Source organism: Drosophila novamexicana, unplaced genomic scaffold (assembly GCF_003285875.2).
Source record: "Drosophila novamexicana strain 15010-1031.04,08,12 unplaced genomic scaffold, DnovRS2.1 tig00000485-arrow-pilon, whole genome shotgun sequence".
NCBI classification, from domain to species: Eukaryota; Metazoa; Arthropoda; class Insecta; order Diptera; family Drosophilidae; genus Drosophila; species Drosophila novamexicana.
Genome location: NW_020824808.1, coordinates 1247275 through 1261878, shown reverse-complemented (window position 1 = coordinate 1261878; position 14604 = coordinate 1247275). Strand labels below are relative to the sequence as shown.

The following is a 14604-nucleotide window of genomic DNA, read 5'->3' as shown; positions in this document are numbered from 1 at the left end:
GTTAATTTATTAAATTGAACCCAAGACCCAGTCCCAAAGCCTTAAGTTAGTAGCCAATTTTGGGTAGCATTGTATATTAGAATACATTCCGGTATTCTCGGTAGATGGGACAGCTAAAGCCCAAAAATTATCTTAAAATATAACGAGCCAGGGCTCAAATCAAATCCTGGTTGCCAGGTTGGGTCTCGTGACCCAAGGTTCACGAATCGAACGTAATGACAAGTATTTACAAAACATTCAAAGCTTTATACAAGTCATTTCGTAACGTCATAACACCCGAGTATAGCCCTTATTCTTTTATTCTCAAAAACCAAAATAAAAGAAAAACGAAAATATATTGAATAAATTTATTAATTTCGTAAACATCACGCAAGTAGTTACAGTATACATTAACAACATAATTAATTCAATCGTACATGTAATATGTATTGTATTATATATACAGATTGTTTAACAATAATTGTGTTTTGTTTTGTTTGTTTTGTGTTTTAGGTTCTTTAAATGCTCACTTTTATTGTACTCACGCCAAGCCAGACATAATTGGCATTTGCATTGCGATTTCGTTGGTTTTCAAAACCGACTTTTATTGGTTCTTAAACGAATTAAGAAGAGTTCAGTTTTTACAGTCTATATGCACTTACCAAAAGAAATACATTTATGTATGGGTATGATATACAACATCTAATCGTGTTTTTTTTTTTCTTTTTTTTTTGCCTCAGATTTTATGTTTCGTATGGGAACATGCAATGAGCGCCCAAAAAACGTGGCACTCACAACGAAAAACCACTAGAATATGACTTAAAAACGTAAAATTTGCTATTTGTGTATACATTAAGCTTATTCAGTTATAAGTTTTAGTTTAGTTGAGTTTACGTAATACGTAATACATAGCACATGGTTAACGTAAGCCCCCGTCACGTCGCTACGTTCTGTTCTACTTTCCTTTCGACATTGGTATCGTCTGCACCTGCGGCGCCAGCTCCTGCTGCCGTATCAGCTTCTTGAGGTTCTCGTATGCCGTATTCATAATGCCCCAGCTGATAAAGGAGCGACCCGTATTGAATGCACAGCCGCGATAGAAATTCCCTATACGACTGTCTCGTTCGCGGTAGATTCTCTTGCAGGCGTGCCAACTTCCCTCCGTTACCTGACCCATGTCGCTCTGTAGCGACACCTTAATCACATTTAGCGGATAAAACAATGTGCTGATGCTGGCTCCAATTACCGCACCGGCAATAAATTCTTGTGCAGTTCTGCTCGACACCGATTTCTGCAATACAAAAAACAAATTGTTTAATTTAAGCGCTCAGGCAACATATATCGGGGCTGCAAATTGGGTTTCGACCGCGTCGGTTCGAGTCCTGAATTTCTATATTTCTTATTTAGTGTGAAATTAACTCGACTAGCTTGAATAACCTGAAATATATGTTTTTTTATAAAACGGTTTTGTTCAAACGAAAATTATTGGAACCAAGGCTGCAAGCGAGTCCTTAACATAACTAGTTATCCAAGATTGTCGAACCGAAACTCAAAGCAAATTATTATGGAAAATACTATAGTTTGGTTCAAAACAAAAAAACATTTGAAGAAAAACCTGGATAAAATAATGTGGAACCGACTGCTTCAATATCCGAATCGGGAGGAAGTTGCTTTGGATCGTAAGCCAAGCAATGCAAAGCTTAAAACGAATCTAAAAGGGTGAGAACTCTGAGCCGAATCTCCAGCCATTCATTTTAAATTTGCAGCCTTGATATATGGTATACAGTCTTCAAATACTTACCCTCTTTGGTAAACGAACACTGGCCTCTTCGCGCAGCATGAAAAACAATGCATTCGACAGACCGTTGCGCCAAAATACTGGTTCAATGCCCCTGTATAGCTCCCGAAAACCATAATTGGTGACTACATATCTGAAAAGGTGCAACAGATTGATTGACAGTCAGCAGTGGCTCATGACAATTCGTAGGTGTCTCTTACCTAAACGCATTCTGCGTATTGGAGAAATTTTGATGGAACTTCGAGTCGGCCAACAGCGTCTGGACACGTTCGAAGGGCAGTAAGATGGACTCCACGCTGCCAGCCACAACGCCGGCAATCACCTTGGCGCCATAATCATTTAGGCGGTAATCTTCGACCAGATATCGGCGCGTGCCATCAAACACACCGAACATTATGGACAGGGAGATCGTTTTTTGTGCCAATGGCGGCAACATGCCGCGATATAAAAATCCAAGACCCTCATGGCGTAGCTGCAACAGGGCGGAGTCAATTGGCACACCGTGCAGCATTTGTCGAAAGATAATTTTGTATATGGGATATGTGACGCAGATGTTGACAAAAGCCGAGCCACAACCGCACGCAAACTCCTCCCACTGGAAAGCGCCAAAGAAGCGGTCCAGAAAGATGTTCGCATGGCTGGCCCTAACAAATGTTGTTGTTGCCGCTGTTACTGTTGTCGTTGCTCCTGCTGTTGCTGCTGTTGTTGTTGCTGCTGCGGCTGTTGCTGTCACCACTGTTACCGGCTGCGTCGTTGTGGTTATGCTCTCGTCCGTATTTAGAATGACATCGACTTTCATTTTGCTGCAGTTGTTGCCGTTCGTGTTGCATGCGTCGTGTGCGCATATGCTACCTTGTTACCATTGTTTATTTAGTTGCACACACTTCTTGTTTGCTTGCTATTTGTTTTGGTCTTTACATTCACATTGAATTCGCCTAATTATATAATGAATTATGTTATATTACGGCGAGCGTCCAGCGTGGTCGAGAGTCTTGCATAGTTATATTGATGACATCATCGTTGACATGCCGTACTGATAAGTTAGGCTAACAGTTTAGGCTGCGATGCCTAATTATAAAATATTTATTATATACTTCTTAATCTTGTATATTTAGAAATGGTTCGCGGACACATCTGAGCTCGCAGAGAATGCGACAACACTGTTTCCACTTATGTTGAACATGCATCTAGATTTTAATCGATAGCTCGATAAAATAGACATATGTTAATGACTTGATGGTTAAGACGACCGAGAACTATACGATTATTTATCACACACTTGTAGCTTTGCATGTAAATATTATTTAAATTAAGTGTACGTAATTATAAATTTTGGACTATAGTTTATAACTTAAGGCATTTAATAGGCCAAAACTAAAATTGTTGAATATACTTTGTATATGATGAAACTCAGTTAAATATTGTCTATAACATATAAGCATACGCCTACGCGTTACGTTTCAGAGTGTTACAGTATTGGCAATTACTATTTAAAAATATAATATTTTGAATAAAACATTGTTATTTTTGCATGTCAAGCATGCATGATAAGTTGCGAACTCATAGCGGAAACCTAAGTTGACAGCTCTGGTCGTACTGTCAGCGCTGACAACTGTCAAGCGCGGCCAACTTCACGTCTTTTTTCTCTCTTTTTGACGTGCTCTTAGCATATTAGCGGTTCGTACATTTCCTAAAATCTATATTTTTATTAAACATCACCCTCAAATGGTGGCTTATTTTGAATAAAATCAATTACTGGATAATCCGAAATGTGAAAGACACCGAAATTACAATTGGACAATGTGTTGTCTTAGTGTTTACGCAAATTAAACTTTGTTGACATTCGCATATACAAAACAATAAAAGCGTACGCTAATAAGGACTTTTTTAAAATTACAGCACCAAAATGACCATTCGTCCAGCATACAGGCCCAAGATCGTTAAGAAGCGCACCAAGCACTTCATCCGTCACCAGTCGGATCGATATGCCAAGCTGTCGGTGAGTTTCTAAATGAAATAATCAGTGAAGGATTTAACATTATTAATCGGTTTCTATTCCATTTTAGCACAAATGGCGCAAGCCCAAGGGTATTGACAACAGAGTGCGTCGTCGCTTCAAGGGCCAATATCTGATGCCCAACATCGGTTACGGTTCCAACAAGCGCACCCGCCACATGCTGCCCACGGGTTTCAAGAAATTCCTCGTACACAATGTGCGCGAACTGGAGGTGCTGCTGATGCAGAACCGCGTCTACTGCGGCGAGATTGCCCACGGTGTCTCCTCGAAGAAACGCAAGGAGATTGTTGAGCGCGCCAAGCAGCTGTCCGTGCGTCTGACGAACCCCAACGGTCGTCTGCGTTCTCAGGAGAACGAATAAGCTTAAGTTTGGAATTCGCTTAAACGAGTTTTTTATAAACGTAGTCGGAATACAACAATTTGAAACGTTAAAAGTGAACACTTCTAAATATTGGTTCTCATTTGGGTTAAGGCTGCAAAATTGGATAAATCAGATATAACTGTAAAACGTCCAAACAAAAAATGTGCAGAAGATGAAATACCCTTGCAGACATTAAGCAGATGTGCGGCGAATGTTAATACTTAACAGTGCTTTTATCAAAAACTAATTCTCGAATCGATTATTCCTAATTGTGCTATGTTAGGAGCATATAAAAGCTTTCCACTGCTCAGTTGGGCTAAGATAAATTAGAAAAATTCTTTTCTATGAGCCGACCAACTCCACATCAGTGTTAATTTTAGTGTTGGAAATTCAGCTATTTTATAGCTAAGTATGGATATTTTCAGAAGTCTTTAGCCTGTAACAGATATTTTAAACTGATTTGGCTTTTTTAGCTTTGCCAACACTGGTCGACATAATATTTGGCAGAATAGGTCCCGTTATAATTCACCTGCTCAAGTGTGTATTAATTTTGGTTAACGTTCCGTTCCAACGTTCCGCCCCTTGGTTCAGTTCGTAAACCCCGTCTCGTCCTATATTTTCATATGAAAGTCTCGTGAAAGCTGCTGCTATTGTCGGCTATCACATTTGAAATAAAAAATTGCGCGCAAATTCGATTGATTTCCCCTCACGAAGTTGTTGTTGTTTTAAAACACATGTTCTTTCGTCAAACTTTATTTGAAATATGTTATATCTATACAAAGAAGCGTTTCATAGAAAAAAGACTCATGCTAGTAGTGTGAATAATTTATTCAAGTCTAAAAAAAAACTAAGTTTTTGCACACTATATGCTTCAGTTTTTTTTTTTACTTAGATTTCCAATCGAAAGGTGTGTATATTATATTAGGGAGTTTTAAATGCTATTTACTTTAATACGACATCATGATCAAATTGTAAATGATGCTCTAGTTCCTTCTTGTTCTCAAAATTCGTGCTGCAAATCAAACAAAAGCTGGCGGCATTGTCATCATTGTCGGACATAATAACTGTTACGGCCTGCTCGGATTCATCCACATCAACCTGTAGCTCCTCGACCACCTGATCATCCACTGGCACCTCCTCCCTAACGCCATAGACAACGTCCCCATCATGGGTTTTCATATGCATTTTGAGTGTATAACGCTCTGTAAATGATTTGGGACAGACGGTGCAGTAATGGCGGGGCCTGTTCTCCTTGTGGATGAGTGTATGATGATTGAAGGTTTTGCGCGACTTGAACGAGACATTGCAAATGCTGCATATAATAGGATTCTCTTCGGCCTCGTGCCGCAAACGGTGGTTGTACAAGAGATTGTCCTGGGAGAAGCGCAGGCCGCACTTTTCGCATTGATATTTCTTCTTGTCCCAGTGCATGCGCATGTGCCGCAGCGTGTTGACAGGCCGTGAGAAGCTCTTGGGGCAGTAACGGCACTGTTTCTCAGTTTTACCCTCGTGGACATTCATGTGCAATTCAAGATACTCCTCGTCGCGTCGTATAATGCCGCAGATGGGACAAACGTGTGCCTGGGTCTTGTTGTGCTCCTCGCTGATGTGCTTTTGCAATTGATAGCGAGCATTGAAGATCTTGCCACAGGTGCTGCATTCCTGTTTAACTCGTTTTGGAATGAATTTGCCTTGATCGTCGGCCTCATCCTCCATCTTAACGGACAAAGCATCTGATTTAACTTCGCAAAGAAATTCCTCATCATCATCGTCATCGTACTCCTCTTTAATGTCCATATCCATATCATCCTCCTCTTTGACTAGCTCCTCGAACAAAGCTTCCGCTTCAGCATCTTCCTGTGCCGCCTTATCCAGTTCCTCAACCAGCCCCTCGTCTTCGAACTCCGATTTGAGTGCCGCTTTCAATTGAGTTGTCAATTTCTTTTGGGTAACCATTAGATTTACCATTATGGTATCGTATTCCGCCAGCTCGTTGAAACATCGCGGGCAGAGTTTTGTATTTGGACTCAATTTAACTTCGGTTTTCATACAGTTGGCGAGATGTGTTAGCACTAAGGACACCGATTTGTGTGACGATGGCACCTTAGCTGTGAGCAATTCATAGTTTGCAGTGCCGTGTATGTCAACGGCACCGCAAAAGAAGCACGTATTCATAGTGTCTAATTGTTACCCTTTTTGGCAAATGTTTACAAAAAAAAACGCCGTTTGGTTTTAGGGATGTAAGTATTTTAGGGATGGACCGATATGATAATATATACGCGAGTGCGTACACTTTTAGAGATTTCTTAACTTTAATAATCAACCTTTTCAGATACCGAATTTTGCTTGTGCACAGCGTTGCAAAACAATCGATGTCGTTTCGATAACTTGTCGCTGTCATGGGCATCGTTTTCTTGCCAACCTTGTCTTTTACAACACTATTGCAGGGCTGCCAAGCCATTGCAATACAAATATTTGTTATTTTATTTAAACAATAATAAAACAGTTGACTGGGCCCTATTATTTTTATTTGTCTATTTATTTCGAATCTAACAACGTATTATATACATTTTTAAGAAAACCCCAAATTAACATTATTTTTAGAGTTGACTCAAGCAAGAGCATTTTTCAAACATATTTTCATTTAAATCTTACACAATATACACATCTGGCAGAATTTGTATTTCAAGTAATACGCAAAATTTCCGTTAATTGAAAACTAATAAGATCACTTTCATGGCTTAATGAATTTGAGCAATCGGTCCTATTGCAATTGGGAATTGTATGTCCAATTTCGGGATTAGCGAATGAATGTTGTCTCAATTTCGTCGATGTCGTCATAGACTTTTCATTCTTACTTATAGCTCGCTCATAGACTAGCTTATCACAGACATCGCGCAATTTCGCCAAAATCGAATATAAAATCTTTAAACGCTTTACAATTCGCTTTAGATCTACATGAACGGAAATTTCAAGTACAGCCTGACATTCGTGTAAAATGGCGATAAAGTCCTGATGCAAGCGCTTGCCTTCCTCGTCCGCTATCAACTCCTGATTATTGGCCCTAAGCTGAAAATGTTGAAATATCACATTGCCCATTTGGGCAACTTGCAATAAATAGCCCTCGGGGTAGAGTTTCTCAGCATTGTCAATACTCTCGGCTAATATATCCAAATAGTTGTTAATCAGGGCTCGACTGTCAATTATTTCGTGAATAACATTACGAAAAACCATCAGCTCCTCCCTGAAGTGATGCTCCAAAATGTCCGCATGATATGAAGCTGAGCTCGTTGTTTGCAATTGAAATGCCGGCACAATGCACGAATCCAAAGATTCCAAAGAGGCCAAGCAACTTCTGATAATTGTCTTGGTTTTAACATCTTGTGTAAATGCTATAGCAAATATGCCTATCTGTTGTATGCGATCCACATTAATATCAAAATCCGAAACAAGTCTATCCACTGTTCTTGAAGATTCGCAAGTTTCCAATACGTTTCTTAGCCTTTTTATGGATGCTTTCTCCGTATCGAACATGCTGGTAAAGATCAGGTGCAATAGTGCCTCATTTAGGTAGGTTTCCAGCGAATAAAGAGCGCGTTGTAGAGACAGGGCTTCCAGCTTTCGCTCGTTTGGATTGTGCGTCTTAAAGTTCTTCTCAAATATGCCACTTTCCTCTAAAACCGTTTCATAAATAGCAGTCAGCGCCTTTTTATCGGATTCCAGTGCGACATTGGCAAAGGCCAAGGCATGCTTTATAAGATGATTCACCTGATCAACTAGTTGATCCTTCTCACCAGAGTCCTCCTCCTCGGCTTGCGGCTGCGCGGGCACAATTTCGCTGTATGTCTCCAGTTTATCCAGTGCCAAGTCCAGTAGCTCCACAAAAGACAAATCCTCCAGCTTCACAGGCGTGCTGGCTATGGCCTCTTCGGCTAGCTGATAAACCGATGCTTGTAGACGTCTCAAACACCAGTCAATGCGATCTAGAAAATGGGTTCGTGTGACCAGGAGCTGAGCTCCTGCTTCAAGTGTGCCCTCAATATTGATAGTACGCTCCAATTGTGTTATACATGTGATAACCTGGGTGAAGCACAGATATATCGTCTCCACGTGTATTCTGATGTTGCCCTCCAGTTCATTTTTGGGCGCCAATTCTGGCAAATAACTTTTAAATTGACTCGCAAACGTGTGAAATGCGGCACAAAATTCATTTAACCAGGCAATCTTGGCCGTGTGGCATGTGACACCTTTTGCAATTATGTCAGTGCACACATTTAATTGCAAATATAATTTATCCATTTAAGATGAGTCGCTGTAAGGTGCAAAACTCAACTGAAGGTGAGCATGAATATTCCAGGCTATATAAATGCTCGCAGGTACGCTTCCGACAGGACAGATGTCGAAAACATCTGCCATTTATTACACAGATTTGAGCAAATATATCTCTTTTTTACCTGTTTGACACGTGGATTACGTAGGGGTTTTAAGGATCATTCAGTGCAAGTTTAATCCATCTACAGTGTAAGGTCTATGGACGGACAGCTCCCTTTTTAGATACTACTTTGCGTAGAAACAAACTAGTGGTAAAAACTATACAATTAACGTACTTAAAAGTTATAATAATAAGTGTACTTACAAATTAAGTGATTGCAAGAAATCAGAAAACAATCAACAATCGTAAAATGTTCTGCCTAAGAGAGCTCTCACTGCATTCAAGATATGTTCCCGTTCACACGAACGTTGTATTTTAGATATAAATATTATTAGCTATTTACAGATTATTTCTTGAGCAGCTTATGTTGGAATATCTAGACAGCAGTGGAGTCCAGATAGTCAAGCAAACAGTCTTTAGAAACATTTCAAGTGTAGCATTTTTAATAACCTATATATATATATATTAAATCATTCATATTAGCTTTCTAGTTGAAATAAACTAAGAACTGTAGGTTATTAGGTTGTTTGGTTGATTGTGTGACTTTCTGTTGCAGACTGTGTTGCCTCGACTGGCAGGTGCACGCGCTTGTGCACTTTTAACGTATATTTGTCCACAAAGGACTTCTCGCAGTCTGTGCACGGATAGCGCGGCCGATCTGTCTGATGGGTGCGCAGATGGTGTTTGTAGGTGCGCTTCGTTTTGAACTGCTGATGGCATACCTCACAGATGAGGGCGTGCTCCTCGGCATCGTGGCGCATTAGGTGATTGTACATTAGCCAGGACAATGAGAAGCGTTCGCCACATTTCTCGCACTGATATTTCTTTTTGTCCCAATGCACCTCCATGTGGCGCAGAACGTTGCGCTTGTGCGAAAACTTTTTCGTACAGTAGCGGCACTCCAGCTCAGTTTTGCCCTCATGCAGGTTCATGTGAAGATCGAGGACTTCATCGTTTTTAACTTTGATGCCGCATATGTTGCAGGTGGCAAATTCGTTCTTTTGGCAGTTGTCCGTTTTAATGTGCCTTTCGAGGGAATCCTGATTTGCAAACAATTCGCCGCATATGTGACATGGAATATCTAGATTATCTTCCCCATCGGAATCGTCCATGCTCTCTTCGCTCTCGCTAAATTGACACTCTGCTTGTGGCTCTTCGCAGGACGCGTATTCTTCTGGTTCCTCTTTAACAACTTTCGACTCGTTTTCCGAGATTCTAGTCCGCATTTCATGCAATTTTGGTTTTATGGCATCTTTTCTAGTCTGCAAAATCGCCGCTTTCCTTTTGCGACAATTTAGCAACGAGTTTGCAATTTGACGCTGAACCTGACTTAGATTTCGAACCAGCCGGTCATAATTGAACAGATATTCGAGGCAATCATTACAAGCAGCCGATGTTGGCGTCAGATCCAAGCGTTGATTGATAACCTTTTCAAAGTATTTCAGTATGTCCTTAATGGGCTTAAATGTGCCAGGTACGATGCAGCCTAAAATAGTGTTGTTTATTATTTATTATTTATTATTAGTTTTAAGCTGTTTAGTTTGTGCTTTCGACTTGCCTTCGATGAGCTGAAAGACGCCAACAGACTTCATCTTCCCACAAACGAAACAGAAGGGACGCGTTGTACTCATTTTGAACAATATTCTACGAATCTATGAAGCGAGTTTCTCATACAATTATCTCCCTTAGCATATATATATTTTATACATACAACTATTTTGTGTTATTTCTTAAGCGTGTTCGTTCTGCTGGTCAAAAACGGCGTTCACACAACTTTTCTCTTGTTCACGAATTCTGTACACACAGAAATGCTGTCAGCTGTTTTATTCCTAACAGCGACAAGCAATTACATTAACATTTGCTGCCCTTTTGTTTATCAGCAGTATGCTAAAAAAAAACTATCGATACTTGTATTCGAGTACAATTTATTTGAATGTTAAGAAAAGTAGCAGGTTTCAGTGTTAAGTTTTAACAAAAATAACAGAAATATAATCACATCACACAGTAATATAATCACAATATAATCAAAATATCTGTGAGTCCAAAATTAAACTTACAAAAATACCTAACTGTTTGCGAAAACCTTTTCAAATGTGAATTGCGTTAAGTGTCACTGTTAATCAAGTGACGCCCGAAGTAATCACTTAAAAGTAGCAGTATCGCATTCTCTGTCATTTCTAGAGAAAATGCAGAGTGCGTTTAAGAGCTTGCTAAAATCACCTGTTTTTCGTCCGAGCGGTAAGACACAAAAAAGGCATAATTATTTAATGGCTGTAGTTACATTGAATAATATCATTTTGTTAAGCACTGCGATTCCTCAAAATGACCGAAAAGGATCTTCTGGCTGTACCTTTGGTAGATGTAGACAGCAAAGGTATTTTTAAATATATTCTAATTAAGGTTATTGGCAAAGAGGATTGCACGGACAACGAAAAGAATATAGTTCGTGGATATGCCGACTGTGATTATCATTGTAAGCATTTTATAAACGTTTGCATAAGAATACCTTTAATTGAGTGCCTTAACTTTTATTTAAGCTGATATCTACGAGCGCGTCATGAAAGCTTGTAAAAAGACCGGCTTGGAAACTGAATGCCTTGGCGGTGGCCGCATTGAGCACAATCCAGAGAAGAAGTACATGAAAGTGTACGGCTTTTCACAGGTATTTAATCACATTATTCGAGAATACTAGTGAGTACTTATACATATAATGTTGTTATTTATTTGTTTATGACAGGGCTTTGGTAAAGCTGATCACTTGGAATCGAAGAGAATTTTGCAAACAAAGTATAAGGACTACGAAATTGAAACAACCGATGAGGGTTATTAGTTTGTGTTCATAATTATTTGAGCATACTTGAAGTTAATTTATTAATTCAAATTATATGTATTTCTTTTGAGCACAAGCCAACCTGTATTCAACTTTTTTTTCTTGTAGGGTCGAAAGATGTCATGCATAGACTGAGTCATATTCGATCCCATAAAGTATAAAGTATATTTATAAGGATAATGGGCCAAGTATGTTAATTGCTGTATTTACTTTAGTTAGTCTCTTAAGCGATAAACGTTAGCAAGATCCGTCTGCTGCAGGCAGCACATGTGCCGGAGTCGACCGCATCAGACAGCTATATCACATATTTGTAACACATGTATATATCAACGCTATATAATTTGAAACACCCCTGTCGTTCCCATTTTATGATCGAAGCAACATGGGAAAAGTTTGCAACGGACTGGTTTCTCTGAAACTAAAAGTTAGTCAAGCTATAGTTTTTCTTCACAACAGACCTTTTAATAAACTCGTCTAAATTTTTCCATTTTCCTTTTTTTTTGGCATTAAAATAGTTTACCTACCCAATAAAATGAAATTATTAAAGCTCGCGCTTCCTTTCCGAACTTCAGGAAACCCGATTCGTAAGTTATACATTTATGTGAATAATCCGAGCTTCAATAAAATAATGAACATCCAGTAAGAAACTTTACAAATCAGAGGGCCGGCAAAGCGCTTATCACTGTACCAAAAATTGAGATCGCAGATGGTCAAATTCTTTATTTGTTGATGTCGATTTACATTCACGGTGAAACGCTCTACTCGAGGACAATCGTGCGTGGACAGCCAGCGAAAAATCATGGTTAGTTCTTGTTTTAGTTCTTCTGTTATAGATTTATCTAATCCGTTTGGCTTTATAGTAAGGGTATACGATCGTGTGCGCTCTGAAATGGAGAGTCTCGGTCTATGTGTTAAGCCTCTAGGCGGTGGCATGATGGACGTCGATAATTCGGCACGTACAATGAAAATTTACGGTAAATGCAAGGTAAGACGAGCAAAGTATTAATTTAAAAGCGATTTCGTAATACCTTAAATGATTTTGATAGACCTTTGGAAGAGCAAATCATTATAAAACAATGGAAATTATGAAAGAATCGGAAAATTACAAAAATTACAATATTACCATGGATCGTTAATTAATGGAGCTGAGCAAGTTATACAAATTTTGGTTTTTTGCAATAAAATTGAGAACAGAAGTACCAAATGTATTTTTTATTTAGTATTTTCTTAAAATATTGCAATGGATGCACATACTGACACGCAGCAGTGGAAACACGATAAAATACTTAAATATCAAGCACTTACAGAACTGGAAAAGAGTATTGGGCAATTATGTTTTTCGGCAGGCAGAATTGATGTCTTCATATTTTATAAAAAATATTCGACCTAAAAATGAATTGTTGCATTTGCCAGTTTTCTGTGCGCAACCCAAAGAACATACACGAGGAAACGATTGGAAAGCCGCCCATATTAATCAGTGATTTGGTCCTGCAATGTACGAAGGGCACAAACTATGTGCTCGGCGAGGTGGGATCGACAATATGCAAAAAATGCTGCGAGAAATTGTCGCGCTATCACAAATCCTTACAAATTGCACGAAAACTGCGTCAGGAAATACTGGAATTAATACGAAGTCCATTTATAATCAAGGACTTCAAGTCACGAAGTGAACTCAAGGTCGAAGCCGCTGAAAAATTTGATGGCAGCATCAGTGTCGAAATGGTCGAGACTGTAGATGCAGCTGACTTAGATGATGGATCAGACGCGGCGGCAGTCAAAGGAACAATTGTGGACCCGGCGGTAGTGGTGGAGGAAGAACATGTCTTCATAGAAAAGACTTCCGATTGCGATGAAGAGGAATTTCAAGCAGTTGACTTAGAGTTAGATATTGAAAATGAGATAATTATAAATGAAGAAGTTCCTGATGCGGATCTGGATGATGACGTCAAGCAAACAACCGACGAGCTGGATATGTTCACAGAGGACAAGGATATGTTAAGTGAGTTTGAAGAGGATCAAATGGATGGCACAATCGAATACCTAATCTCAGATGCTGATGACCAGGACAGCTCTGGCGACTATACAGTTAACATTCAATGCCCGAGCTGTCCGGAGCAGTTCAGCAGTCGTCGTTCATATAATGCGCACACAAAACGTGAGCATTTCCCTGGCTATGTGTGTGATCAGTGCGGCAAAACTTTGCAATCCTACTCTGGCTTCATTGGCCACCTACAGAATCATGAGCCAGTCAAACAGTTCGAGTGCCCCCATTGTGGCGAACGCTTCAGCCGCAAGTTTCGACTGAAACACCACATGGCATGGCACACGGGGGAAACGCCTTATCAGTGTGAAGTCTGCTCGAAACGGTTTGTTCATAAGGTTGCGCTCTACAAGCACAAAATGATACACGACAGTGAATCTAAGCGCCTGGAGTGTCAGGTTTGTGGCTTTAAGACGCGCACGAAAGCCCATCTCGAGCGGCACACACGGTCCCACACAGGCGCCAAGCCATTCGCCTGTCCAGTATGCAATAAACGATTCTCCCAAATGTACAACATGAAGGCGCATCTCCGGGAGCATGAGAATCCTGGCAGCAATCGGCATCGACGCTTTCACTGCCCCAAATGCACACATACGTTCATTAACGAACAGAACTACTTAAGTCATTGCCAGCGGGACGATTGCACGCCTGTCTAGCATATCGCCAGTTCGTCGGATAAGCTTAACTAAGATTGTGTATATATTTTGTATGTGCTCGGAATGACAGTCTTCACATGATAATTGAATAAAAATTCGGTTTTAAATGTCAATTTTATGTACTTTGTTTTTTTTTTTTCTTTTTATTAAATCTACATGCATTTTGCTCACAAATAAAATATGGTTTGTTTTTTTTTACTATGATAAATGTATGCATTAATTTCATATTTCTGCGGTTATGATCAGTTTCTTAAAAAAATATTTATTGTATGGTTTTGTTATATTTTTGATAACTTATGAAAGTAGAACTAATCAATTAATGTGTTAAGCAATTATGCAACTATTGGAGCAATTAGCACTCATCGTTTGATAAATCAAAAGAAATTTGTGTCCAATGGTAAATATATATATTTATGTATATAATATAGACGATAGCACAATACATATGTATATTTATATATGTATACATGTGTCTGTGTGTGTATATATA

At 39.4% G+C, this 14604-nt stretch overlaps 8 protein-coding genes across 9 annotated transcripts; 4 read left to right on the top strand and 4 right to left on the bottom strand.

The window, feature by feature from the left end:
• Positions 1-372: 372 nt before the first annotated feature.
• Positions 373-3177, bottom strand: LOC115761236 (solute carrier family 25 member 51). Of its 2 annotated transcripts, none has more exons than XM_030702928.1 (3): positions 1978-3171; positions 1781-1910; positions 373-1270 (listed from the first exon to the last, which is right to left on the bottom strand). In XM_030702928.1, the coding sequence occupies exons 1-3, from the start codon at positions 2574-2576 to the stop codon at positions 935-937; spliced, it is 1065 nt and encodes a 354-aa protein (XP_030558788.1). In that variant the 5' UTR covers positions 2577-3171; the 3' UTR covers positions 373-934. The 2 variants fall into 2 exon arrangements, with proteins under 2 accessions (XP_030558788.1, XP_030558789.1); XM_030702929.1 differs by lacking the exon at positions 373-1270 and adding an exon at positions 1278-1416 and having other exon boundaries at positions 1978-3177.
• Positions 3178-3370: 193 nt separating this feature from the next.
• Positions 3371-4233, top strand: LOC115761237 (60S ribosomal protein L32). Its single transcript, XM_030702931.1, has 3 exons — positions 3371-3454; positions 3677-3776; positions 3844-4233. Exons 2-3 carry the CDS (start codon positions 3684-3686, stop codon positions 4153-4155), a joined length of 405 nt encoding a protein of 134 aa, XP_030558791.1. The 5' UTR covers positions 3371-3454; positions 3677-3683; the 3' UTR covers positions 4156-4233.
• Positions 4234-4469: 236 nt separating this feature from the next.
• Positions 4470-6490, bottom strand: LOC115761235 (serendipity locus protein delta). The gene has a single exon (XM_030702927.1). It carries the CDS (start codon positions 6328-6330, stop codon positions 5098-5100), a length of 1233 nt encoding a protein of 410 aa, XP_030558787.1. The 5' UTR covers positions 6331-6490; the 3' UTR covers positions 4470-5097.
• A 305-nt stretch (positions 6491-6795) lies between these two features.
• LOC115761294 (serendipity locus protein alpha) lies at positions 6796-8454 on the bottom strand. The gene has a single exon (XM_030703021.1). It carries the CDS (start codon positions 8452-8454, stop codon positions 6841-6843), a length of 1614 nt encoding a protein of 537 aa, XP_030558881.1. The 3' UTR covers positions 6796-6840.
• Positions 8455-8708: 254 nt separating this feature from the next.
• LOC115761297 (serendipity locus protein beta) lies at positions 8709-10450 on the bottom strand. The gene is made up of 4 exons (XM_030703023.1): positions 10299-10450; positions 10146-10239; positions 8792-10073; positions 8709-8732 (listed from the first exon to the last, which is right to left on the bottom strand). Exons 2-3 carry the CDS (start codon positions 10216-10218, stop codon positions 9106-9108), a joined length of 1041 nt encoding a protein of 346 aa, XP_030558883.1. The 5' UTR covers positions 10219-10239; positions 10299-10450; the 3' UTR covers positions 8709-8732; positions 8792-9105.
• A 276-nt stretch (positions 10451-10726) lies between these two features.
• On the top strand, positions 10727-11490 carry LOC115761298 (sex-regulated protein janus-A). Its single transcript, XM_030703024.1, has 4 exons — positions 10727-10825; positions 10893-11060; positions 11125-11249; positions 11325-11490. Exons 1-4 carry the CDS (start codon positions 10774-10776, stop codon positions 11415-11417), a joined length of 438 nt encoding a protein of 145 aa, XP_030558884.1. The 5' UTR covers positions 10727-10773; the 3' UTR covers positions 11418-11490.
• Positions 11491-11850: 360 nt separating this feature from the next.
• LOC115761299 (sex-regulated protein janus-B-like) lies at positions 11851-12613 on the top strand. The gene is made up of 4 exons (XM_030703025.1): positions 11851-12001; positions 12058-12219; positions 12278-12402; positions 12464-12613. Exons 1-4 carry the CDS (start codon positions 11950-11952, stop codon positions 12551-12553), a joined length of 429 nt encoding a protein of 142 aa, XP_030558885.1. The 5' UTR covers positions 11851-11949; the 3' UTR covers positions 12554-12613.
• A 4-nt stretch (positions 12614-12617) lies between these two features.
• LOC115761295 (zinc finger and SCAN domain-containing protein 31) lies at positions 12618-14228 on the top strand. Its single transcript, XM_030703022.1, has one exon. The coding sequence runs from the start codon at positions 12810-12812 to the stop codon at positions 14112-14114; it is 1305 nt and encodes a 434-aa protein (XP_030558882.1). The 5' UTR covers positions 12618-12809; the 3' UTR covers positions 14115-14228.
• The last annotated feature ends 376 nt before the right edge of the window (positions 14229-14604 follow it).

What these genes read in the sequence shown, in the direction of transcription:
- LOC115761236 (XM_030702928.1), bottom strand. Translation starts at nt 2,576, where the DNA reads ATGAAAGTCGATGTCATTCTAAATACGGACGAGAGCATAACCACAACG. An exon ending in AATACGCAGAATGCGTTTAG is followed by an intron (nt 1,911 to 1,977) that starts GTAAGAGACACC and finishes GCACCTTTTCAG; the next exon opens with ATATGTAGTCACCAATTATG. An exon ending in GTGTTCGTTTACCAAAGAGG is followed by an intron (nt 1,271 to 1,780) that starts GTAAGTATTTGA and finishes TTTGTATTGCAG; the next exon opens with AAATCGGTGTCGAGCAGAAC.
- LOC115761237 (XM_030702931.1), top strand. Translation starts at nt 3,684, where the DNA reads ATGACCATTCGTCCAGCATACAGGCCCAAGATCGTTAAGAAGCGCACC. An exon ending in ATCGATATGCCAAGCTGTCG is followed by an intron (nt 3,777 to 3,843) that starts GTGAGTTTCTAA and finishes ATTCCATTTTAG; the next exon opens with CACAAATGGCGCAAGCCCAA.
- LOC115761235 (XM_030702927.1), bottom strand. Translation starts at nt 6,330, where the DNA reads ATGAATACGTGCTTCTTTTGCGGTGCCGTTGACATACACGGCACTGCA.
- LOC115761294 (XM_030703021.1), bottom strand. Translation starts at nt 8,454, where the DNA reads ATGGATAAATTATATTTGCAATTAAATGTGTGCACTGACATAATTGCA.
- LOC115761297 (XM_030703023.1), bottom strand. Translation starts at nt 10,218, where the DNA reads ATGAGTACAACGCGTCCCTTCTGTTTCGTTTGTGGGAAGATGAAGTCT. An exon ending in CGTCTTTCAGCTCATCGAAG is followed by an intron (nt 10,074 to 10,145) that starts GCAAGTCGAAAG and finishes ACACTATTTTAG; the next exon opens with GCTGCATCGTACCTGGCACA.
- LOC115761298 (XM_030703024.1), top strand. Translation starts at nt 10,774, where the DNA reads ATGCAGAGTGCGTTTAAGAGCTTGCTAAAATCACCTGTTTTTCGTCCG. An exon ending in ACCTGTTTTTCGTCCGAGCG is followed by an intron (nt 10,826 to 10,892) that starts GTAAGACACAAA and finishes CATTTTGTTAAG; the next exon opens with CACTGCGATTCCTCAAAATG. An exon ending in AAGTGTACGGCTTTTCACAG is followed by an intron (nt 11,250 to 11,324) that starts GTATTTAATCAC and finishes TGTTTATGACAG; the next exon opens with GGCTTTGGTAAAGCTGATCA.
- LOC115761299 (XM_030703025.1), top strand. Translation starts at nt 11,950, where the DNA reads ATGAAATTATTAAAGCTCGCGCTTCCTTTCCGAACTTCAGGAAACCCG. An exon ending in ACAGCCAGCGAAAAATCATG is followed by an intron (nt 12,220 to 12,277) that starts GTTAGTTCTTGT and finishes TTGGCTTTATAG; the next exon opens with TAAGGGTATACGATCGTGTG. An exon ending in AAATTTACGGTAAATGCAAG is followed by an intron (nt 12,403 to 12,463) that starts GTAAGACGAGCA and finishes TGATTTTGATAG; the next exon opens with ACCTTTGGAAGAGCAAATCA.
- LOC115761295 (XM_030703022.1), top strand. Translation starts at nt 12,810, where the DNA reads ATGAATTGTTGCATTTGCCAGTTTTCTGTGCGCAACCCAAAGAACATA.